The sequence below is a fragment of the Phaenicophaeus curvirostris genome, chromosome 1, assembly GCF_032191515.1.
Source record: "Phaenicophaeus curvirostris isolate KB17595 chromosome 1, BPBGC_Pcur_1.0, whole genome shotgun sequence".
Lineage (NCBI taxonomy): Eukaryota > Metazoa > Chordata > Aves > Cuculiformes > Cuculidae > Phaenicophaeus > Phaenicophaeus curvirostris.
Genome location: NC_091392.1, coordinates 26,450,297 through 26,476,027, shown reverse-complemented (window position 1 = coordinate 26,476,027; position 25,731 = coordinate 26,450,297). Strand labels below are relative to the sequence as shown.

General features: G+C 36.5%; 1 protein-coding gene across 4 annotated transcripts in view; it reads right to left on the bottom strand.

The window, feature by feature from the left end:
• Nucleotides 1–25,731, bottom strand: part of TFEC (transcription factor EC) — a 135,822-nt gene that overhangs the window by 4,873 nt on the left and 105,218 nt on the right. For 3 of the 4 annotated variants that reach the window (XM_069851006.1, XM_069851014.1, XM_069851022.1), the window contains 3 exons: nt 11,860–11,974; nt 10,947–11,003; nt 6,977–7,052 (listed from right to left, as the gene is read on the bottom strand). In XM_069851006.1, coding sequence (XP_069707107.1) covers nt 6,977–7,052; nt 10,947–11,003; nt 11,860–11,974 — 248 coding nt within the window. The remainder of the gene's footprint in view (nt 1–6,976; nt 7,053–10,946; nt 11,004–11,859; nt 11,975–25,731) is intronic. The other variant, XM_069851009.1, reaches the window with a different exon arrangement.

The window sequence follows — 25,731 nt, the reverse complement described above, 5'->3', positions numbered from 1 at the left end:
CACTTTTGGTTATACCTTGATTACTTTCTTTAACAAGAGTTGCTCCTATTCACATGTTCACTCATGGTGAGCAGAACTGTGATCTGAAGTGAATTTATTGCAGAAGTATCTAGGCATTACATTTAGCTTTACATTCAGTAAATGCCTAGGGAACCTTGCGCATTTACCCCAAGGCTAAGCACTGTTAGAGACTTCCACCAAGGCATTTGTCTTTCTACTGAACATATAAGGATAAAGCCTTATTAATCTGATAGTTTTAATGACACTCAGGAGAATATACATAATTATTTGTGACAAAGCATCACAGTTTTTAACCATATCCTAAAATTTAGGTCATTTGCTAGAGATTTGGTAGAACCAGCTTTTTGATCAGAGATGGCTCAAGTTCACATCTTTGTCCTCTCTGGGCAGCACACAAACCATGGGCCATCAGCACACCAGGACCTCTCCTCATCTCAGTGATATAGCCAGGAATGCACAGCTTTCAGGTTTAGAAGGTAAGGAAGTCAGACAGAAAATAATTACTGTCTCAGACCTTGCTGTCTAAAATTCAAAACATCAGACTGCTCACTGTTGTGGGTACGTATTCTCATTTAGACCATCCCATGATATTTGAAAAGCCACAGCAATCAGGAGAAGTCCGTGGTAACTTTAAGAAGGGTAACATTGTCCCCATTTTAAAATCAGGTAGAAAAGATGTTCCTGGGGGCTACCAACCCATCAGCCTAATCCCTGTGCCTGGGAAGATCATGGAACAGATCCTCCTAGAAGCTGTGCTGCGGCACATGGGGGACAGAGGGTTAATTAGTGGCAGCCAGCACGGCTTCACCAAGGGCAAGTCCTGCCTGACCAACCTAGTGGCTTTCTATGATGGGGTGACCACAGCAGTGGACACAGGAAAAGCAACAGATGCGATCTATCTGTACTTCTGTGAAGCCTTTAACACAGTCCCCCACAACACCCTTCTCTCTAAATTGCAGAGGTATGGATTTGATGGGTGGACTGTTTGGTGGATAAGAAACTGGTTGGATGGCCATATTCAGAGAGCAGTGGTCAATGGCTTGATGTCCAGATGAAGATCTGTGACAAGTGGTGTCCCTCAGGGGTCCGTACTGGGACCGGAATCACAGTGGAGTTTGAAAGCAAGGCACCTGTCTGTCTATACCAGAACACTCTCAAATAAATAGGAGCAGCTGAAGTTAGGAGAACAACTGCATTTCAAACTCTGAATCTCTGCTGCCATATCAGATATGAGCTGCATGTGCTATACCTGTACTCAGAATCACATAAATTTGTGTTTAATTTGAAGTGAAAATGATTGATTTGGGACATTTTTATGGCAACTTTAAAAAACACTATAATAAGAAGAAAACTTATAGCATAAACTCTAGAGAATCACTGCCTGCCTAAGCAAAAGGAGTCAACACCTCCCAATATGTAAACAAGACAAAACTAAGCCAGTTTTAGACTGATGGTCTAAATATAAAAATATAGCACTATGAAATCAGAAGTTATTCCATAGCTGGCAAAATGATCATAATTAAGACATGTAACAGCAGTAGAAAAATATGTGTCTATCACATATTTGGCAAATATTTCATAACAAGTTCACAACCAGTTTTGTGTCAGTTATAAAACATTCTGAATTCAAAATCAAACAGACAAAAATATTTTTGGTTAATTTTTCTGGCTGGCATATGAATAAGCCATATATTCATGACTGTATCTGGAATCTTTTTGTGATTAAATTCATTCATGTTACACATAATAGATGACCTCTGTGATATTGCATACTTTTAGCTTATGGCTTATGTTGCCTTTATAGTTTGAATTTTTACTTATATGGTAATGATATTTTTTCTCATAGGTTGAAATAAATCTTCACTGGAGGGCTAATTCCTGTATTCAAGCTGCTGGAGAGATGTATCCACACAGGTTCTGCACGAGATAGATCTGGATCTCTTGTAGTAATATTTAAAAATTTGAGAGGCAAAACTCTTATGGAAAACTAAGATGAAAATGCTGTGGTTGTTATTATCATATAAGAGTTGCTGCTATTTTGTGTGTCTCCATGCATGTGCATGTATCCCACATACCTTCTGCATCTCTACAAATATTACATATACTTATTGGCATCTTATCAAATGAAGAATACTGAAGCTAAATCTTCCTGTGTCTGAATGCAACACAGTAAAGGATCAGCTGGTGACCTTAGAAATCAACATGTCTCACTCCATGTATCTCTAAATCAGGAGCAAAAGAAAATATTGGAGATACTTGTGATGGTTCTTCATGACACCCTCCATCCATTTTACCCCAGAACACCATATAGCACTTCCAGGACCATGCTAGAGAGAAACAGAGGCTCTATGTAGATTGTGACTCTCTCTGCAGAGTTGAAAGAGTAGCAATATAACTAGGGAGGATGACAGCAAATGGAGGGAATAGCACAGGAGAGATGCCTGCATAACAATAGTCTACAATGCATCTAGCTCTGCTTAACAGGCAGGCAAGCAGATTCATATATGATAGGAAGGAAAAAACACCTCAGCATTTGAAGAGGGATTAAATCCAAGAACAGCAACCGCATAAAAAGTATTCAGAAATTCTCTGATTAGTTATTGGCTTTCTGTTATTTCTCTGAAAATGCCGAATTCTAAATCAGGTTCAAATAAAATTAACTGAAAAATTATAGAAGCGGTGCTAGAATATTGTGGTTTTTGCTTTTTAGAGATTTATATATTTTACTTGCTCAGTATATTATAGAAATAAAATTTTAAATGACAAGGCCTGCCAACTCATTTGAGAACCTTTAAAAACTGAGAGGCCATTGGCAATTGTTAGTCATCTTGTTGACAACTACTTTATAAAAACAGACAAAGCAGTTGCATTTGTAACAGTTTGAACCTATGAAGTCCGATATACATCAACTAGTCTTTGAGATGGCAGGAATTCTTTGGTTTCATTTTACTCTTTCACATCCTATTCCTTTTTTTTTTTTCTTTTCTCTCCTTATTCTTCATCTTTATTGTATATTTGTAAGGCTCCATTCTGTAAATACTGAAACACATGGGAAGCTAGGAGTTTTGCAATTCTGGCCATCAGCAATGACCTTTGCAAAGAAGGGTTGTGTCTTTGTTGCCGTGTGTGCATGTGGTGCAGTAACTTGAAATTTTTAGAAAGCTATGCATGCATTATCTACTTTAATTAACAAAAATCTACCACCACTGACATGATTTGCACAGAAAAGTAGAAAAATATAATAAAATAAGATCCATTGTGTTTTATTAGTCTCTGAACCCTAGCTTGTCCTAAGTTTACCAGCTGAATCTTTCTACAAATCCCAAATGCTCAGACCAACACATATAACTCTCACCTAGAAGAGTTTCCCATTTAGGAGAACAGAAACATAGCCATGAGATGGATCTTGAGCTCATTTCCGATATGGTAACATTCTTGAAGTCAAAATTACTTAGCTAGTTTGTACAAATTGAACTCCTGTAAGAAGTTCGAGAGCATCTGATCATCTAAGATTAAAACTAATTAATGAAAACAGGGTTTGGGAGAGAGTGATAGCCACAGAGTTTGCCAGCCACAGAGCAGTTCATAATAACAACTATATTTGTGAAGTTGAAACTATGTTTGCAGACCGTTTCTTTCCCTGTTTCTAAGAAATTAGCTTTAGACTGTACTTGCTCAAAGAAATACTTTGAAGGACTTTGTACTTGTTTTGATGACCTGCACAATTACAAAGTGTATTCTCCTGAAAGAGAAAGCAAGTTTCTATTTTATAATAGAATGCGTGTACACCAGCTTTTCGTTTACAAGAAATGTGTCTGTCTTGGCCATTAGCGGTTCTGTCCACGTCCAACAGGCAGAAGGTCAGACAGACACAGGCAGATGCAGAAAGCAGAGAGAGAGAAGAGCCCACAACTTTGCCCAAATCTTCAGTGGTTCTCTTAACATCCTGGTTTAGTAAAATAACTAGAAATCTTAAAGGAAAGATATTTTTTTCTTAGTATTTCTGTCAATTCTCATCCAGCTATTGCAAAACAGTTCTTGCATAGGCATTTCCAGACTCTATCACAACATTCAAGTCCTGTTAGCCACCTAAAAGTGGGTTCTGAAAAGCTGAACACACAGGTACCATGAATGGAAAGGTAAGTATATTTAAAGGAGCAGGTTATGACATTTTCAGCAAAATATGACTGGGTATTTGGGGCCTTTTTGTATTTCTGAATTACCTACCACTTGGATATCTAAGCATTGAAAATTAAACAAAAGAGCCAAAGTTCTTTGCAACTTATCTCCATTTTCCAATGCTGTTGAAGTGAACTGAAAAGATACATTCATTTAAGCAATATAATCCACGCTTTTCATCATTAAATTAAAAAAAAAATAAAATGTGAAAAGAATAGGGTCTCAAGCCAGTTAAAACAAAGTCCCTGCGGAAGCTCTGCAAAAGCCAAACAAGTTTGCTCTATAACTAACAAAACAAAAGTGAAATAAAAACCCCACACAACACTTCAAAGAAATATAAATCATAAAACGATTCCAAATAGCATAAAAATGTCCTTTTCTGTTCCTGAGTCTGGATGTAATGTTCTTTAAGCAAGCCATCTGGGACAGGCATGCTAACCACAATGGTTTAGTTAGAGTAGTATTTGCTTTTCAATGGAAAGCCTAATTTTCTTCACTGTCATTAGTCCACAGATCAGTAAGGTTTCTCCTTTTACAGCTAAGTTCCCACTATAAGACGACTCTTCCAAAATCAGTATATGAGGTGAAAATGCTACCTGTGATATAATGTTACAGATAAAGTATTGTACGAGGTGATACATCTCTTTCTTTCAAAGAAGAAGAGGGCAGATTGGGGGCACAGTAAGACGTTATGAAGGAAAAATCAAGCTCTAAAAGAGAGAGTAAGGACACTGAGTTATGATTTGGCAACACAGGACTATACCAGAAAGAAATCATAATTTTTATCTGCTCAGCCAACAGAACAACATGGTCAAATTAATGTGTTTCAACTTAAAAATATATTAAAAAAATGTATTTACACTCCTTTGGATTAATTTAACCTGGCAATAAACTATAGCAAAGTTATGTTATAACCTAGTTTTTCAAAAGCTTCCTGCACCTTTTTATGCCTCCTTTTTCTGAATAACAACTTGAAAGTTTTTAAATAGGCCTGTTGTCAGAAGGAGGACTAATTATCAGCCTTTTGAAGACAGCAGTTCTCAGAAAGTGAGACACTTAAGTTTACCCCCTGTTTTTGTAAACACAAGCCACTTTAGGGCTGTCACACTGGTGAACTTCGTGACGGGTTTGTAGATTAAAACAAGTAAAGGTGATTTCTTCAGCATCTATAGCTGAAACATTTTCATCAGGCAACAACACCAAAATCTGTGGGTACAATCCATCATCCACTTACTGAAGCAAAATTACAGATCTAGATAAATCATTTTAAGAAGAGCTTAAGTGATTGCTCTAGGTGTTAATGTTTTAATTAAGTTCATAAGCCAAACCTGAGTCCAGACCAAAACAAGCAACTGAAACACATCTGTAGGCAATCAGAAATCACAATTGGAATTTGTGCCCGATGCCCATTTCTAATTGCAGCATAGCTTCCATTATTGCTTTATAGCTGCAAACCAACAGTGCCATCCACTGTTTTTCTGAGAAATCTTTCAATTATTTGCTCAGATGGTCTTGAATACTGAAAGATGCACCAGCAAAATTAATACCTCTCTGTGTTTGCAGCTAATCACAAACGGCCAAACCTTTGTTTAGATACTTAAAGTTCTTCTTATTTTAACTCAGCTGTAATACCTAATTCTGTATTAATAACAAGAACATGCCCTTTTATCTAATCTTGGTTGGATGCTGTAGAAGGAGCTGAGTTCTTGAATTCTCTAAAATGGATGCAGCACATAAAATTTCTCTCTGGTGATTTCACTCCAAGTGGTTTGTTATGCCAAACTTGTGCTTCTATAAGTCTCTTGCAGCTTCATACTGTTATAGAAATTCTTAATATAATCAAAAGTTTCTTAGCCCTAAGGAAAAAAAAAAGCTGAAATACCAATGCTTTCATTTGAAGTATCATGCAGGTCTGTATTGACATGCAAATGATAAAGACAAAATCTGTATAATCAATTTTATGTGAGCAACAATCATGCTAGTGCATGGTCTAAAGGCTTCCCTGAGTGACATTAGAAATCTAAGGCTAAAGTGAAGCGTTAAATATCACACTGAATTGTTATTGCTAGTCCTGCAATAGGCTTTCCTACCGAAGCAGCTTTTTTTATATTGATGACAAATATAAGCTTTTAGGGAATGCAGATATAGTTTAAGTAATAAGCATTTTGTGTTACTATAAGTATATGCATTAGTATAAAATGCTATTATTATAGCAATTATATCAATTATTATTTTTATCCTTGCATTTCAGGACTGTTGTTTTCTTTGCACTGAGTGGAGGACTTTCGAAAAATGCTCAGTCTACAGACTCTTGAGCTGATTTTTTTTTCTTAGGCAAAGGGCAGACAGTGACAGCAAGCATTTTGTTTTATCCCACTAGAGGGCCCATGGCAAGGGCTGAAAGCATCATTCTTTCATTCTCCAGAGACATGGCACAATTGTTCCCAGGGACTTTCTGTTGTTTGGCTTATCTTCTTTTTTAGTTCCTTTGGTTTTGTTTATTTTTTGTTTTGTTTTTTTTTCAACCTGATGTGACAGTCTCTCTTGAAGAACCTGGAATTGGTTTCATTTTGTTATTCTTTCACATAAATTTTCCCAACAGGCACCAAAAATCTGTCAAAGGTTTGTTACTTTAACAGCCTGATGTGAGCCAGTGACCCAGCATAGAAGATTTTGTGTCCCATAACTCATTCCTATAGCCAGTATATGCAACTATCTCTATTTTCCCCTCTGTTTAAACTATAAACATTATTATAGGAAAGACTGTTGAACTCACGGATCATTAGACTTGGGGATGAGTGTGCCAAGCTCCTTGATTCGGTAATTAATATTATACCTTCTTCTTCTCTCAACTGTTAAAAAGAAAGTTACTATTTTTATGGTGAATTATGCTTGGAGAAATTCAACATAACCCATTTTAATTAGTTAAAAATATTTCAGTCAACGCACATAAAATTTCTTCCTCAAATAGAAGTTCCAACATGATCTCTTACCTGCCTCTGACTTCCTCTCAGAATAAACTCCATGATTAGTACCATCTCTGTATCTTTCGCTACCTGTAGGTTTCTCCCCTATTTGCAGCTAGACTCCTAGAGAATGAAATAGTCATATATTGTCTAAATGTGAGTTAACACATCTTTTTCCTGATGTTCTTGTATGCTTGTTCCACGCTGCTCCCACATCATGGAACTTTCAGCATAGTGGAGTTTGCTGATGACTTCAATAGGGACACAAGACAACTCATCCAGCTTTTCGTATTTTGTCACCACTCCTGCTACAGATAGTGGTTAACAGCTTTGTTATCCCTTATCTATTGTTATCAACATTGTAAAACATGGAGAGGACATAACTGCGACCATATCTCTTCACCAAAACTGAGAAAGGCTCTGTGCCAGAAACACTTCAGCCCCAGCACGTTTCCTTCAATGACAGACAGCACAAGCGTATTTACAATAACTTTTCAAACACACAGGAAATGAGGAAAAACCCCATTTAAAAAATAAAAAAGTATTTTTTAATTTAAATTTATGCTTCTGTTAAGACAAACTTTGTATGATATCTTGGTTTACTTGCAGTTTAGCTAGAAAGTAAAAAGAGAAGACAAGCCGCTTTAACATTAGTTCCCTCTGTCTGTACTCTCAGTCCATTTTATTAGCACTGGACTGGTATCCACACTGGACCATTTTCCCCTTCTCTGCACAATAGGTCTGTCAACTTCCTGCTTCTCATTTCACTAATTTAGAAAGAATTCTTCTGTGCCTTCTCACCGGACTTTCTCCAGCTGCTTTTACATGCAGAAATCTCAGATTTTCTAGTGACTAGATCTGGAGGAGACCTCATCACTTTGGGGGATTTCTTGTATATACCCTCCTGGGTAGCCTAGTTATGACAAGACTGAAAGACAATATGGAAATCCTCTACAAATGGCAAGAAGTTCTTTTCCTACCAGAAAATAATGTTTTGAGGAGGAAGAAAGACAAACACAGTAGGAGGCTTTTTGTGCTACTGCTAGCTGTCAGAAACCATTAGTGATTTTCTACTGGCATGAACTTACACTTTTGTCCATTCCCTCCACATAGAAGTTTGAGTTAATTCAAATCTCAGTGAACATTGACAGGATTCAGCTTTGCTACATCGCTAGCATTGCATTGAGCCATTTCTATTATTCCTTGCTTCTTGGAAGACTTGATCCTGGGCTTGATATGCTAATGCCACTATACTCTATCAGACCAGACCTGACCCATGCAAGACAGCCTAGAACAAGGATGTATACGCCCCTCACCCACATATGGAGACATGCACTTAAAGTGCAAAGTCCTAATTTTAAATATAAGTAGAAAAAAAAAGTGGTCCTTAGAGCCTAGTAGAGCTAAATTAGAGGTGTGCAGGCAAAGGAAACTTGGCGAGTCTTCCTAGGCTGACTTCAACCCTCTCACTGTTATACAAGTGTATGGCTTTTTTTCTCAGCCTCACCACATAGATCACTTTTAGTTCCTTACTTTCTCCAATATATAACAGTGTTTTATCTTCCTATCTGTGTGGGGGTCTTAGGTTTGTGTGGCAGTCACATTAGTCCTCCCTAGCTGATTTCAGCCCAGGGAAATCCCTAGGTGCTAGGATTTACCATGGTGAAGTGCTCTGCATTGGTGACACATATCTCTGGAAATAGGAATTTTACTCAACAGATGAAAGGGCAAAAAGACTTAAAGAATGTGTATTAGCTATGTAGTCATATGGCTTAAGAGCTGGGTTTTTAATTAATATTTATAGTGCGGAAAATCTCCGCAGGAAACTCATGAAAAAGTGGTCAACTAGTCAATTAGCTATAAAATAAGGCAAAGAAAAAAGATGTATTTACAAGTGGACACTTACGATATTCCTTCTCCTTCTATTTTTGTAGTTTTTCCTGAAAATAAACTCAAAATTATTATGCTGGTGAACTAGGGGAAAAATTTTGAAGCTTGGAAAAGTGTTTCAATAGGAATTCCTAATTTATGTCTGTTGAGATAACTCAGTCTTGAGTTATCAATAATATTTCAAGTACTAAATTATTCCAAAGCCAAAGCAGAAAATGAATGTTTGAACTACATGGACAGAACAACCATACAGCAAAAAAAAAAAAAAAAAAATACACCCTTAAGTCTTTGTTTGAAAACAAAAAATACATTTAGTGATGGCTTAAGCTCTTACTCTTACAAGAAGAAGAGATTCCATTTCTTAGATCTGAATCCCTTTTCATTGTTTCATTGAGGATCCAGTCTCTCAGAAGGAATATTTTTCTAGTTTCCCCTTGGTATGAGGACATACAAGAAGATTTCTGTAGAATGTGGACCTTAATTTGACCTGGAACCCATATGTTTGTAAAAAATCAGGTTTTGAAAACTGTTTTCTCAGATCATCTTTAAAAAAATCTGGTACTCATGAAAGAGTAATTCACGCTATAAAACCTTTATATGTAATGTATGAATATACCAAATCCATCAGATAATAGAACTGTTTTCAGAGAAATTTTGAGCCCTGAAGTATATACCTGGAGCCAAATCAGAAGAGAAGAGATGTTACGTGTTTGTATGTTATCATAAAATCTTAGAATAGTTTAGATTGGAAGAGGCCTTTAAAAGTCACCTAGTCCAACCCCTCTGCAATAAGCAGGGACATCTTCAACTAGGTCAGGTTGCTTATAGTCCCATCCACCCTGACATTGAATGTTTCCAGGGATGGGGCACCTACACTTCTCTGGGCAACCTGTGCCAGTGTTTCACCACTCTCATTGTAAAATGTTTCTTCCTCATATCTAGTCTAAATTTACTCTCCTTTGGTTTAAAGCCACTACCCCTTGTCCTATCACAACAGGCCGTACAAAAACATTTGTCCTAGCATACAGCTTTCGGCTCAGTTGCCTGTGGTGAAGGGCAGTCCTCACACATCTTCTGTGTTCAGAAAGGATAATCTCAGAGCCAAAATAAACAATGGAGACAATGTTAAGGCATTCCTGATGTATGCAGGCACTCATCTTCCCTTCTCACTGTTCCAGACAACATCCACCCACCACCTTTTATCCTAGTCCAGCAAAAACTCCCCGTTCCTGCCCAAACAAGACAATTCCTCTAGAATTGAGATGCCTAACATCTGTACATGGTTTCACTGTTCTCTAGGAAAGAAACAAGGGGTAGAGGGCGTGCGTATCAGAACAGAGCCAAAGCATTGTCACCCAGTCTTGCCCTGATCTCCTTTTGTGACATACAATTTCCACAACTTTCTGTGCTTAACTAGTGCTTAGAAATCGCCCAATATCCTCCATTAAAGTTTTTTTTCCTTCCCATTACCCATAGAGAGATACAGCCTCTCACTTGGGTGCTGCTTCAGTAAGGAAGATGTGAATACTGGATATTCAACATTGTTTTTTTCATCACGTGCCTCCTTTCTTATATGTTTTGCACTGTAGTTCTTGGAGACAACATCAAGTATAGTGTGCAGGATAAATGTACAACCACAGAATAAAAACATAATAGCAGCAAATGATGAGGAAAGAAATTAATTACAACATGCTAAGTATTTTGAAAGACAAAAGTCAAAGACAGAAATTATATTTCAGGGAAGAAAGCTGTGTAGTTAGCTCTGCTTTCAATTTGACTACCCTAGCACAATGCTGATCTAGAAGAGCAGAGAAGTGATAGTTAATGTATGTTATTTCTGCATTCTCCATACATTCCATTTAATGAGGTGAAAGATGAACATATACTTACTAAGATTGTGGTTATCCTTTTTTTGTCTCTCCTTTGCCATTGCTCGTGTATCTGCTTCTGACAGAAAGTAACATTTATTAAAACAGTCCTTAAGTGGCAATTCCAGTACCTCTTTCACCTTTTCAAAATGGCCTCTTGTCAAAAAGAGCAGCCATCTAGTCTTTTTTACTTCATTACTCTTTTTATTATTAAACAAGATCATAAGCAAATCTATATTCTACTAGTACTAAATTTTTAAGGAAGTCTGGTAGGTTGCTTAAGATTTTTTTTACTGTAAATTTATTAAGAACATAGAAATGCTATGCAAAGGTAATTTTCTCCAATTTGCTGTATTTTACATGAGGATAAAACTTACAATACACTAAGGTGAATATGAATTTGTATATCCCATAATGCAAGAGTTAATCAGATTTGTGAGATATTGAACAAACTCACTGTTTCCTCTGAGTGACGCTAATAAACTGTACATGGTCATTAGCATTCTTTGGATTAATTGAATGTAACTTTTAAAGTTGTTAATCTACTAATATAGATTTACCTTGAATAGCCTTATTGTAAGGCTTTAAAAGAACCATTTGTCCTACCCTGGAACAAATTTAATGGTTGATTATTTATACCATTGATCAGGAGCCAAACTGTGGAAGAACCTGTGTTTCCTAAAATAATTAGGTTTATTAGGAGCATGATGCTCAAAAAAACCAGGGAGCAAACATGGTTTCTGAACTGCTAAAGAGGAGAACAGAAAAAAAACATTTCTCCTTGGTCCTTGTTACTTTTCTTAAATTAAACTACAAGCTGAAAATATCTCAGTAATTTAAATAAGGACATCTACTTCATGGGTAAGATTTATCCAACTGTTAAGAGAAACAGGAACATTTCTGAAATTAAAACTAAAGTCTCAGAGTTTCTTTACCTGTGAGTTCCTTTTTTACTGGTAGATTAGCTGGGCAAGAAGCATTTGTGAGACCCATATTAGCTGGTGCCATTCCCTGGTCACTGTTATATATGTCCAAAATGCTGCTAGATAGCTTGACAGGTAAGGGTAGAAAAAAATAAGAAAAAAAACAGTATTAAAATAAGTTAAACACTTTAAAAAAATTTAAAAAACATCCCATAATTCAAAGAACAAACTTCTTTGAATAAGAGTCTAACACGCTTTAGAAGGATCCATGTATACGCGTCTAAAGGGAAAGTTTGCCATTGTGTATTATTACGTAAAATTGAAAGTGAAGCATCACAGCCTGTCGCTGTTCCATGCGCAGCTTTCGAGGTGCCATTAGTGTGGGTTCCAGATGCAGAATGATGGCAGGATATGGCCCCAGTGCCTGGTTTTTAGTAACTTCTGTAAAGCATTTCCCAATAACAAGATTACCACAACTGCACTTCAACCCTGAAATAGGCTGAAAGTAAAAATTACCTTGCTGGTTTTGACCTACTCCCCAGTGATTTTTTAACCACATCACTAAACTCTGAATTGATACTTCCTATTGTGCCTGGTTTGGCAGCATAAAGATTCAGTGACCCAGTTATACAGAACTGTTAAAATTAGAGTGGACAGGACGTCAGAGAATATGCTTTAAGGAAAGGAACTGTGCTGTTGTCAGAATAGACCAGATAACATAATGGTTTTCACAAGCATAACATATATGACCATGTATACCATAATCCTCATTACTTTACAAACTGTAATATAACATTATTTAAATAAACCTATAGAATGCCCTTGAAGATAAGTAAGGCTAAAGTGTGTTTCTATGGATTCCAGATAATTACCCAAGTATTGCTCTTACTCGAATAATTTTATGTATCTATAATAACAGCAAAATATATAGAAGCTTATAAAAGAACAGTTGAAACTTTGCTCAGTTTTTATGTCCTTTTAACCAACCTTTCGGCACTGGTTGTTATTGTATATGTACGTTCACGTGAAAACATAAGAAGTGTCCAAAAAAGATTTGCACTCTTATTGCCTTCTAAGGTAATAGGAGCAACACTTTTATTTTTTTCATTTTATCATGCCTACAAAGTTTGTGCAGATAATTTTTTTTCTTTCAAGGCCAATATACAGGACTTAGACATTGAGTTTGGACACACTTTGGCCAAAAAAGTGAAAAGGAGGAAAAAATGGGTGAAAAATGAGGAAAATCGGGAGTAAAACTGCTGGACTGAGATAGAAAATCATGACTAGAACTTAGGAGTTACTTAAGAAAATTGCTTCTTATGGGCAAGAAAACATCTTTTTACAGATCCATGCACCCATGGATTCTGAAACACACTGGAGTTTTTCAAGCAGGTCACTAAGGTACTAAACATAGGTCTGCTGGCAAACAATTGTTTTCAGATTCTGATAATTTCTTTTCTGGTGGAGACTCTTACGCAGGAAAGTGTTTGAGTCACCATCCCTGGAGTTGTTTAAAAGATGTGTGCATGTGGTGCTTAGAGACATGGCTTAGCAGTGGACTAGGCAGTGTTAGGTTAATTGTTGGACTCAATAATCTTAAAAGTCCTTTCCAACCTAAATGATTCTATGAAAGAATTTCCGCATGACTTGCTCAGTGTGAAATTGTTCCACGGAAGTGCTTGCTATATTTTTATATTAAATCTAAAATTGTAAGTTTTATTTTCACATGATTTTATTAAATTAGCCAATAACTTCACTAAATTATCCGAGTACCTAGTCTGTATTAAATTCTCCTAGTTCTGCAGCCCACAATTAAATGAAACAATTAGCATGCCTTTTGAATACATATAAATAACATGCTCATTTTAAAAGTAATCGGTAGAGGTTTATTACTTAGGAGAACTGACAATTCTTAAGTATCATTAGAAATAACAACACCAAGTCAGTTTTGAAAACCTCTTTACATATTTGATCTCTCAATGAAAATACTTTTTTAAAGAATGTTTGGAATTCAGCTGAGTATTACTCAAGAACATGCTATGTTTAATATGCAAGATTTGAACACTAAATGCATTCACACACTAAGCACCTTTGTTTCATTCCTGAATGGTAAACTGACAAGTATTACAGAATTCACTGCAGCTTTAACTTTGCATTTTCTTTGTTCCAAGAATAGTACAACCATATTACAAGAGTGAACTCATATTAGATTTAGAAAGGTATTTAATGACTTCCTACACTCATGTAAATGAATTTGGCTTATTGAAATGATATGAAAACATAATTTTCATATTTAGTGCTGATATAAAAAACTGAGAGTCAATGTGACTCCTACATTATTCCATTGGAGTTTGGATAAGCCTATTATGTGGTTTAGGCTACTGTTTCTGTGAAATACTAGCAAAATAATCACTGAAAATAACATAATCTAATAAATAATCTAAAAAATGAGACATGTGTATGTAGCATATTTTACATATTGCACATTGCTGTGTATAGGATTTCAATTATTTATGTGAAATTTGTGGTAATCTTTTGAATTTATAAGATTGCCAATACCATTCATGAAAAAAGCAGAACTGTAAACCACAGCTTGACACAAACGCATTAAATGTTCATCTTTATCCTCAAAATACTGTTATGTATCTATTGTCTGTTCTCAAAAGCATTAGTTCAAACAACAAGGTACAAATCCAAAAGAAATGGCCAGCTTAGCTGGTAATGAAAAAATAATATCAACACACCTGAAAGTTCAGAAGCATGTGAGGGTTCAAAAGAGGGTGAGCAAATTTAACTTAAAGCCAAAGGTAGGCATTTCAGCTGAATTTGATTACACAGTTGATGAAAGCACTTCAACCTAACTCAGCTGCCAGTGTCTGCAGTGATAAGAGTTCATACACCTCCTTCCATCAGCACAACTGCCAGAGCAGTGTCATCTCATGTAGCCAGGGCTGCAAGCGAATATCTGTCTGTCGTTTATGTCTGGTTGCACTAATGCTTCCATCGAGCAGTGAAAGGCATGAAATATTTTCCTAAATGTCCCACATCATCTTTGTTTCACACAAATTGTCCCCAGCATTTTTCCTTTCATCATTTTACAATTTTTATCAGTCATTAGGAAAGCAGAGTCATAATGCCATGTGGAGATGATGAAAATTAAACCCAAACCCAAGCAATTCATCTACTGATGGCTACAATCCTTTAACCTTACTAATTGGAATGATTCACATGTGTGTTAATCACTACAATGTCAAACCCAACTTTCTGCCATGCCATTGAAGAGAAACTTTGATCTAATATTAACTGTCCTAAATTATTCTCCAGAATTTGGACATCAGAGAATAATCCTATTCAACTGTGCTCACAGAGAGAGCCTACAAAATTCTTGCTTATTTACCTATATGAAAGCACTAATTTCTGGACTGCAGAATCTGTCTTCCTTATTGAAACATTCACAGGTTTGACAAATATGACCATTTTTAATAATCCACATGTAGGGTATCCTAGAGGAATAGAGAATGGTAGGTTTGACCATCCTTAAATCTGTCATTGTCTCAGTCAGTGCACTAGATTAGATAACAGAAAACAGTGTACCCATCTGGCCATAAAAGGACACACTCTTTTCTTCATATCTGCATCTCTTCCAGACTTAGATTTGCACTCTCCCTTCGAGATTTGTCTGGGTGAGCCCGCTCAGTACAAAAGGAGTTGTACCAATCACACTATCAACTGCCTCTTTCTTCCTGTATATTTCGCAGAAATCTCAGGTACATTGTAATGGACACTACAGCAGGTAAGTGGCTTCTCTGTGGATAAAGCCACTAGTGATCTCCTTTTGACACTATCTTATTCTCTGTTAGCTAGCACAGCGTTTTCACACTTGTAGTGGGGCAAAATGGACATAAGGCACCAGTAAATTAGACTACCTGACAGTGGCTGTGTTCCTAAAGAACTGGTAACACGTGGGAAAGTCTGCTATGAATAACTCAAAATGCCGGGATACAGGATCAGGAGAGGAAATAAGAAGTGATTAATCTGACCTGTCTTGGACAATTAGGGTGAACTGAATCACCCCTGTTTCTTCTTATCCAAAGGAAGCCTGGTGTGACTGTAGCAGGCTTTCCCCAGGTACCTTTCTTTATGAAACCTCACCGTGCTCCTGATACGAAATTTCCAAATGAATTCTTATTTCAAAAATCAAGGAAAAAAATATGCAAACCAGATTGGATCTTTCTTGACAAATATTCCCATTTCTGATTAAGGGTGAGTTTTAAAGATACAAGGTCAAAAATGTATTAGACTATTTTGTTGAAACTCTCTATCTGAATTCAAGCATGGAAAATCCCAAGGAACTTCCTCACTAATGTTACTGAACACCAAGAACAATATTAAAATAGAAATTGGCCCATTTTTATACAACATGAGGAAAGTCACTTTTTTCATCTGTCAAAACAGGATGCCTTTTTAAAAATGTAGACACCTGTGACATACCTGATTAGTAAATTACAAAATTAAAATATACATCTCAATATATTAAAAAAATTGTTTGTCAAAATACATCTACTTGTTTGGATACGCACTAAAACTCCATACACCATTATGTAATTTATTTCTTACTATGTTGTGTAACCAGGTAAAGTTTTTGCAATACCAAGGCTTCAAATGGTTTCCAGTTCTACAATAAATATATACATTGACATAATCTTACAAAAATCCAATTCAGTCTTACTAAAAGTGCAAATCATTTGCAATGCCATAATACGTGATACAAGTACAATGATGATCTTACAATTAAATAGCACTGTCAAACCTGATGAATCCCAAAGCACTTTAAAACTCCAGCTGATTATACTGAGTAAAAAGCATGTTCTTACTTTCAGATTAGAGATGTGGAAACACACTTTGGGAATGAAAATTCATATGTCCCAGGAAATAATCCTGCAGGTGTTGTGAGCTGTATTGATTCACACCTGTGTTGTTCCAAGAAGTCCTGGTAAGCCCCATAATTCCCAACATTTCCAATCACGATACATATATTTATGCATGTGTGTTTTAAAATTTAGATGCAAGTGGCTCATAAAGAATGAGCCCATACATTGTAAAAATAGCAGTATGTAATTAGCCATTTTTCCTGCTTCTAAAATGCAGCCAGCTTTGGATGAAAGATTAACAACTTTAACACAGCAAATGGTGTGTCAAATAACCATTGACAATGTGGTACAGGAAGAGAATAATACCACATCTAATTAAAACTGCAAGGAGAATTAAAAAAAGCAGACTGTAATTAACAAAGTTATCATTTGGCAAGGACACTGGGGTTAACGTTCTTGCTTTTGTATGAAGTGTCATGGGATCTTCAATGACTGTGTGCAAAGACTGGAACATGAGAATTTCCATTCAGGGGGCTCAGTCCTTAAAGATGCTTAACTTTGAAGCTTAGACCAATTATAAAAGCAAACTTCTGCTGAAGTACCTGAGTGAGTGCGTATTTTGAGCTCAGCAGCCCCCTGCAAAAGCCTGTGACCTTGTGCTTACTGCAAGTGCCCAAGACAAGTACTGTAAAGACCTCATCCAGAATAGCTTGTTGTCTTCAATACGTGGATCTGAACTGCTATGCAAGGAAGGATTGTAAGGTAAATATTAAGGGTTTGTTACTTGCACGGATGTCTAGCAATGGACAACTGTGATCATGGTTTGCAGTCTGTAATAGCAGGTCGTGCTTTTTTTTAAGGAAAACCTTACTAATCCAGGAAAACCATTGCCTCATTTAAGGGAGATACTGTGGTATTCCAAATCCCCTACCATGCAGCTACTGGTAAATATGTAATTTCAAGGAAGACTTAAACCAAATAGGATTTCTATATCTTCCAGGAATGAATGAAGATTCTTAATATGATAATAAAATTTATGAATACAAGTTGTCTGTGCCTGTTCACTTGTAGTCCCTAGACAGCTCCATGTCACGATAGTGTTCACTTACATGACCACATACTGTTTATGTATTTTCCCATGTTGACTTACCTTTGCATAATGCAGAATCAGAGAGTCATAAATTCATAGAACAGCCTGAGTTGGAAGGGACCCACAAGGATCATAGAGTCCAATTCCCATCCCAACCCCCAAATTCACATCAAGTGTCTGAGGGCATTGTCCAAATGCTTCTTGAATGTTGTCAGGTTTGGGTCCATGACTACTTCCCTGAGGAGTACGTGCCAGTGCTCCACTACCCTCTGTGTAATGAATCCTTTCCTAATATGTATCCTAAACCTCCCCTGGCATGTCTTTTGTCATTCCCTCAGGTCTTCTCATTGGTCAGCAGATAGAAGAGATCAGTGCCTGCTCGTCCTCCTTCCCTTGTGAGGAACTGCTATGAGGTCCCCCATCAGTCTCCTCTTCTCCAGGCTGAAAGGCCAAGTGACTTCAGCCGCTCCTCATATGACTTCCCTTCTAAACCCTTCACCAACATTGTGGCCCTTCTCTGGACTCTCTCCAGTGGCTTGACAACCTTTATATAGTGTACGCAGTACTCAAGTTGGGGCTGTGCCAGTGCAGAGCAGAACAGGACAATCACCTCCCTTGAACAGCTAGCAGTGCTGTGCTTGATGAACCCCAGGATATACTTGGCTCTCTTGGTTACCAAGGCACACTGCTGGCTCATGTTTGACTTGCTGTTGACCAGAACCCCCAGATCCCTTTCCACAAGGCTTTTCTCCAGTGTCTTACTTCCCAGTCTATTTGTACATACAGTGTTGCCACATCCCAGATGCAAAATCCAGCACTTGCCCTTGTTAAACTTCATGCATTTAGCGATTGCCTAGCTCTCCAATTTGTCTAGATCCCTTTGAAGGGCCTCTTTGCCCTCAAGAGTGCCCCACAAAAATATGCTCTATCAAAGTCAATGTTGCACACCTCGAAAATAACAGCCCAACCCTCTTCTGAAGTCTGTTATATTTTTCTTAATTTAAAAATTCTGCTGAATGTGGTAAAGTCCAGTCTGAACTAGAAAATATTTCCTGCATATTTGTTTCATTTAACGTATTATCACATAATCCTTTCCATAAATCAGTAATGCTCTGTCTAAAATCAATTAGGTTTCACATCTCCGGTATTTTTATTTGGAGTGTGTTCCAAAAATTGAATGATCTCAAATTACTGTTAGAACACTCAGCTTGTACTTCCATTCCTAGGCAAATTTCTGTGTGTGTTCCTTTAACTTTTATAGCTCATTGTTTAACATCCCCATGTGACAGTGTGAGTGACCGTAGCTCCCTTAAGCTTGTGGTTTGCTAAGTTGAATAGACCATGGTTCTGTAGCCAGACTTCCCATGCTATGATATGCCTTAACAGGTCTTTCTGCCTTTCCTGCTTTGAATTAATTTTTCTGAAGGGTGGACACCATTATTTGTCTACAGCATTCTAAAAGTTTTGTACCTAGTGAATTCCACAGTGGATATTTCCTTGTGTCTCTTGGAAATCTCACTTGTGTTGGATCATAAGATCATATTTATCTCATTTTTGCAGCCTCATCACTTTGATGGCTTATAGTGATCCTCTGAGCAACTAATGTAACCAGATCTTTCTCTGTCATCTCCAGTTAATGAGCTCTCAGCTTACTGCAGACATTCCTGTTATTAGTATTTAAATGAATGACCTTGCACTCAGTACTATTACATTCCTTCCATTTATACTGTTCTGTCATCCCAGTCTTATAATTTTTTCTCTGTGATATCCTTATCCTCCTTTGTATTGGAAATGCTTTCTTCTTTTGCTACCTCGGAAAATTTGAGCAGCATAAATGTATTTTTTGTCCCAAGGTCACCCACAAAAATATTAAATAAACTGAAGCTCAGGATCGATTCTTTGGGCACTTCATTAATACCTTCTCTTTTAAAAAAATCTTTATCATCTCTTTAGCTTGTCCCCTAACCTGAAAAGAATCCTGTTCAGTTACTTTCTATACAATCTGTGTTAGTTTCTACTAATATGCATCCATATTAGAAGGCTACAATCAACAAAACCTGGATTTCTACTACTAGGTAGAAAGACAAATTCCAGTAGCAATCAACTGTCCATACATCCAAAAGGATGACAATTGTCATGGGGGTGATGGAGGGGATGTACATTTTTAAAGTGCAGTTACCTAAAATGGCTAAAGCCTGGAATAAGAGAAGTTTTTCTGGACTGTCCTGACAGGTGAAAATAATTCATCAGCCAGTCTGCTTTCCCTTGAGGGACCTGGGAACAGGCAATAGAATGGACTGTCCTGTTACCAAAGGCTTATTTCCTCTTATCATTTCTCCCTGGGTCTTATTTCCTCACAGTCAAAGTAACAAGATTAAGTGTATGCTCAGAAGGGTCAGGATGTCCCCAGAAAATACATGGTTCAGGACCACACTGCCTCTAACAGAGGTCTTCATTCTGCACAGCTCTTAAGAGCCCATGACAAAGAGAACAGGTGGGAAGCAAGCTGCAGGCATGGTTCTGCTAGCAGAAACTTCCTTTGCTACCCTCTTTTCTGAGGTTAATAAGTGCAGACATGCAACTTATCAAGTGTGTCTACATGTCAGTGTTTCCTGCAGTAATAGAAGTATGGCATATATTCAGAGAAGTTGATGTGCAGGACAGACAATTTTGAGGATCAATTGGATTTGTACTGCACCTACCAACTGGGTAAACTCAACAGTGAAGCATAATACATGCTGCTTTACTTTTCACAAGAAAAAACTACATAGCTTCCTAAGCTGAAAGGTTCAGTACTCTATCTGCCAGAGAAAATTTCTTTTGATGCTGAGTAAAAACAAGTAGTTGCATCTAGAATAAAGTGTTCACATGTGAAATATTAGTGCAACATTTTATTCTTTCCTTCTCCCCCAAATATGTCCCACTTAAATCATGTTCTCATCAACCTAATTAATAGCATCACTTCAAAGAACAGTTTCGTAAAATGAGACTATTTCTCCTTCTTAGCTGCAAAAATAACTTTGGCATCCATCCATTTCAATGTGGTTCTTCCTTAGTCATGTTTCTTAAAAAATCAAAGCAGGGATTTTTCAATATATACTTTATACATTTAGAATATAGATTTTATCCCATATGTTCATCCCAAATGTAGAAATCTAAATTTAAAACTGTGTCCACAGTTAATTTTACACATTAAGTAAAAGTTTGTTCAGTACTTGTGTTACCGGGATACAAAACATAAAAAACACATACTTAATTTCTGGTCATACATTTCCTGTTTATTCAGGCAAAAAAGAATCCTATTTTTCAGTCTTTCAAGATCACAGATGAATTTCAAAATTAATTTGGCCAAATAGTGAATTGATCAATGAGTGTTTAGTAAACCAGCCATTGTAAACCCATTTTTTAAATAGTAATATCTCGTATACTGGCTGTTACGAGTTTTTGACAAGGTGAAAACTGGGTTAATTCTTGTATCTTCAATGTGCATTTTAGTAAACTGTTACTTAACATCTAATTTAAAGGTATCACAGACAGGATGAATAATCTTGTGGTTCAGTATGAGTCTGGTACTCAGAAGACATGTTCAACCTCTGGCTTTCTTTTGCATTTGCTGTAGTACAGAGTTGAACAACATAAGCTGTGATATCTTTTCCCTTTGTAAGGATGTGTTTACAGTCAACTGTCAAAAAAGTTGTAGTATACTGCTTTTTTAGTCTAGAACAAGAAGATCCCACTCACAGCTTAAAGTTTAAAATCTTTTTCTAATTGTAATACAAAATACTTCTATTTGAAAATAGATGGTCTTCAGTAATACTTAATAACTAAATTTTCCTGTTCTTTTTATTATCTAAAGAAACAGGCAAAAAAGCAAATGCTTCCCTTTTCATACTTGTTTTCCTTTGAACAAATCATATCTCCTTCTATATTTATCTTTAACATGGCTCATAATTACACACTCCTCAACCAGGGACTTAATGTTCAGATACATTGTATTATATATTATATATTATGCATGAAAATGGGTTCATTTTTTATCTTCAAATAATGATCATCAAGCTGGTTCATTATTCATCAGAGAAAAATGAATTTTCTTCATATTCCCAGTTACAATATATTCCTGTACTGATCACATACAGAGAAGTCCATTGTCTAGATAAATGTCTGATCAAATATGACCAAGCAAAGGAATTTTCAGGACATACAGACTTTTTCAGGAGAGTTCTGTTCTTTCACTTATTATCTCTTAATTATGTGTTTTTAGGAGTTCTTCACTTTCTGCTTACAAAACTAACATCACAGACACGGACCAAAAGTGAAGTGATATTATGATACTGTCATCATACAGCTTGCAGCTGGCAATCAAATGTCACAGAAATCCTGCCCCACCAACCTTGACGGTTTGAAACCCAAAGATGACAATTAAATGACAGCTGTATTAGCTGTTTTACTTGGATTATTTCACTAGTAACACCAACTAATGCACTAATTACTGGTTCCATTTAACTACTTCTATTTGTCTGGCTGCCATATGTAAATGAATATCCTAAATCATTCAAATTCTTCCTCTAAAAACAATGAACAAACATCACTACAAAACCACAAAAAAGTGAAAAGCAGGTTTGTTTTTTTCAGGATTAGAATATGGGGCATTTTCTCTTGAATATAGATTCTAACATCTCTATTACCAACATTTATATTATGCATTTTGTTTATATGTTATATGATTTATATTATATCCTTTTACATTTCACATATCATCTAAGTATATAAATATATTACAGTGATCTACTTACTGATTTCTGTGAATTAGCATGTACAGATGGATCAACATGTAACATGCAATGTTTCATTTTGGTTAGAATTCCTTTCTGTAGTGGCTCATTTTGGATATATTCACAAATGTTTATTTATGGTGTAAATATAAATACATACTTAACTAGTTCATGAACTACTGTACACATATAGTAAGGGTCACAGGGGGTCTTGGCTAAGAAGGAGGTACTAAGAAGAGTAATGATATCTTTCAGGAGTTTATTTCTCATAATGACCTTCAAATCTTCATGTTTTCCACAACTTAACTTTATTTTGCAGTGAGAAGCTTGTCTGCGCCTGGAGAACGTAATAAGTGGCTGCTGTTGTTGTCTTTGAGCTCACAAGCTCATTCAACCCATGTAAATGTCATTGACAGTAACTCCAGAACTTATCATAACCTGTACTTTACAGAACCCAAGGAGATTAATGTAGCCTTCTCTATTTTCTGTCATTTGCTAAGGACTTCAGTTCTTGCATTGCTGTATACAGACAGCACCACAAGACATACAGCAGAAGCTGGACATCAGGGCTTTGGAATAAGACAGAATCTGCCTCATGGCCCCAAGCAGCAGGAATTTGCTTGCATATGCTGCTGCACAGGAGCTTAGATTTAGTGAGGAGTACATAATAGAATTGGAAACTTGCCTTATCTATCCTTTTCTCTTACCTCTGTTCGACATGTGTAAAGGTCTGAGATGAATACCATGTTTCACAGAATCACAGAATCACCAGGTTGGAAAAGACCCGCCAGATCATCGAGTCCAACCATTCCCATCAATCACTAGACCATGCCCCTCAGCACCTCATCCACCCATCCCTTAAACACCTCCAGGGAAGGTGACTCAACCACCTCCCTGGGCAGCTTGTTTGTAAATGTAAAAACAACTGTATATTTTAGAATAATACTTCCATATATGTCTCTCTACCTTTCTGTAAGAGAAAATCAAAGAGCAAAGAGTAACTTTTCCTTCATTTTGTAATTATGAAAAAAAATAGTCCAGTTGAATGAAGCTTGAGTTATCCAGCTCCCTTCAGCTTGGGAGGTCTGCTGCCAAAATAGAGATGGGTTATTAGACATTGTGCTGTTAATAACGTTTGAGGCAGTGCTTAGCTATTTGGGCAGTTTGCACAGCATTTGAGTGCTGCAGCGATGTAAAAGTGGACTACAGTTCTTCTCATCCAAAGTATTGTATGTTCTATGCTGTGAAGAACTTTTCTATAGCATGAGGTAAATTGCAGACACTCATACTATTTGGAACTTAAAGTGTGCAAGAGCACCGAACACAACTCATTTAAGACCAAACTACTGTATTGTGTGAAATACTGAAAGCAAACCTTCATTTGGCACCTGTATGACATTTCAAATAGCAGTGGCAATGACAGCAAAAGACAACTCCAGCTGCAGAAAACATGCCTGAAGAGCTTTCAGTTTGTGCATTTCATTGTTAATTTTCTGCAGACGAAAGACAGAATTTCCTATGTAACATCTTTATAATACTGAAGAAAAACAAAGAAAATATTTGCTCACCAGTTTTATTTTTGAGTCTATTATTTCCTCAATAGCTACTGTCAGTTCTTTCTCCTTCATTTTTCTTTTTCATTAAACTTGGAAACAATACTACAGAGTGCGAGACAGAAGTTTGTATACTTAGGTGAACTTTGATTCTTCCTTGGACTTAAAGACTAATCTAGTGTAGAATGTGATTGACAAAGCATTTTCATTGATGTTATGCAGCCTTTCAAGTTACCCAACCTAAGCAAACGAGGTTGTTAATGTTTACTGTGGCTCTTTCTCTAAAAAGCTTTTGAACTTTAGTAGATTTTAAAACCTTATAAAGGTTGCCAAGTGGCATCAGTATTCACTAAATAAAAAATACTCATGATTATGCAGCAGGGGGCTGCCAAGATCAGCAATACTACGTACAGCTCTAATGGAAACCTGGTTTTACTTCATGATTGAATAATCACAGCAATTATTGAATAAAATACTTTGGAGAATACCTACTCAAATGTTTTTTTCTGTATGATTTCTGGGAACGGGACAGGCAGAATTTTTTTAATCCATCCAGATGGTAACCGTCAGTATTTGAAAAATAATTAGTACAAATACAAATTATTAATGCCATGATGAGGAACTGTGGCCTCAAACACCTTGTAACTGCAGAGGGATTTTGTAGACAGACTGCAATGTGCTTTTATCAAAAGTGTTTCCATAAATTCAAATGCAGAGTTAACAGTTTAAATCAGAACTTTATACCAGTTGTAGCTAACAGTCATAGAAATTAAAGAAGGAAAACATCTGTCCTGTCCTGTCCTGGTTCAACCTCAAGTCCGTGCCTGCACAACAGAAGATTTTTTCCAAATACCAAAGGAGTTGACCAATTACAAGTGAGCCATAGGAAAACTTATTCAAAGGGAGAAGTACCAGGCAAGCCAGATCTGTGCTGTTCTGTTTCTTCCCACATCACCCACCCAGGAGATGACTGGTATTGGCTTCTGTGGGATCTGCTGCCCCTTAGCTGGTGCTTCTATTCATAACAAATTATAATAGACTATTATTCAATATGATGTTTTAATGTTATGTAAGTATTCTCTGATTAACTAGTAATTTAAACCAAGTTTCAATTCAGATGTGCTACCATTTCATTAAAATGGCACAAACAGCAATATTAATATTTTTACTTCTTTTCCCAGCGCATAAATAGCACAGACATCCAGTTAGATTCAAAGAAGGAATGAAGAAAATTTGTTAGGTTCACAGACAGATAAAGTTACCAACAACAGATTCATTGTTTGTGATGGATCTCAACCTCTAAGGTGATGTGAACTTCAAAACACCATTTGTCACCACAATGATTTCAGTACACAGTTAGTGCTGGAGTTGTTGAAGGAAGTAATGCTGTTTCAAATCTTTAAGTATTTCTTTCCTTTAAAGGAAAGAATAATTTTGGAAACTTTTGCAGATTTTTTTTTAAAGAACATGTTTTAACAGCTATTTGTTCCAGCTTTGTCTAGGACTAACCTGAATGAGATTAATTCTTCAGATCGTACTTATATTTATCCATATATAATAATAAAATCTGTGCTTTGTTTTGGCTAGAAGCTATT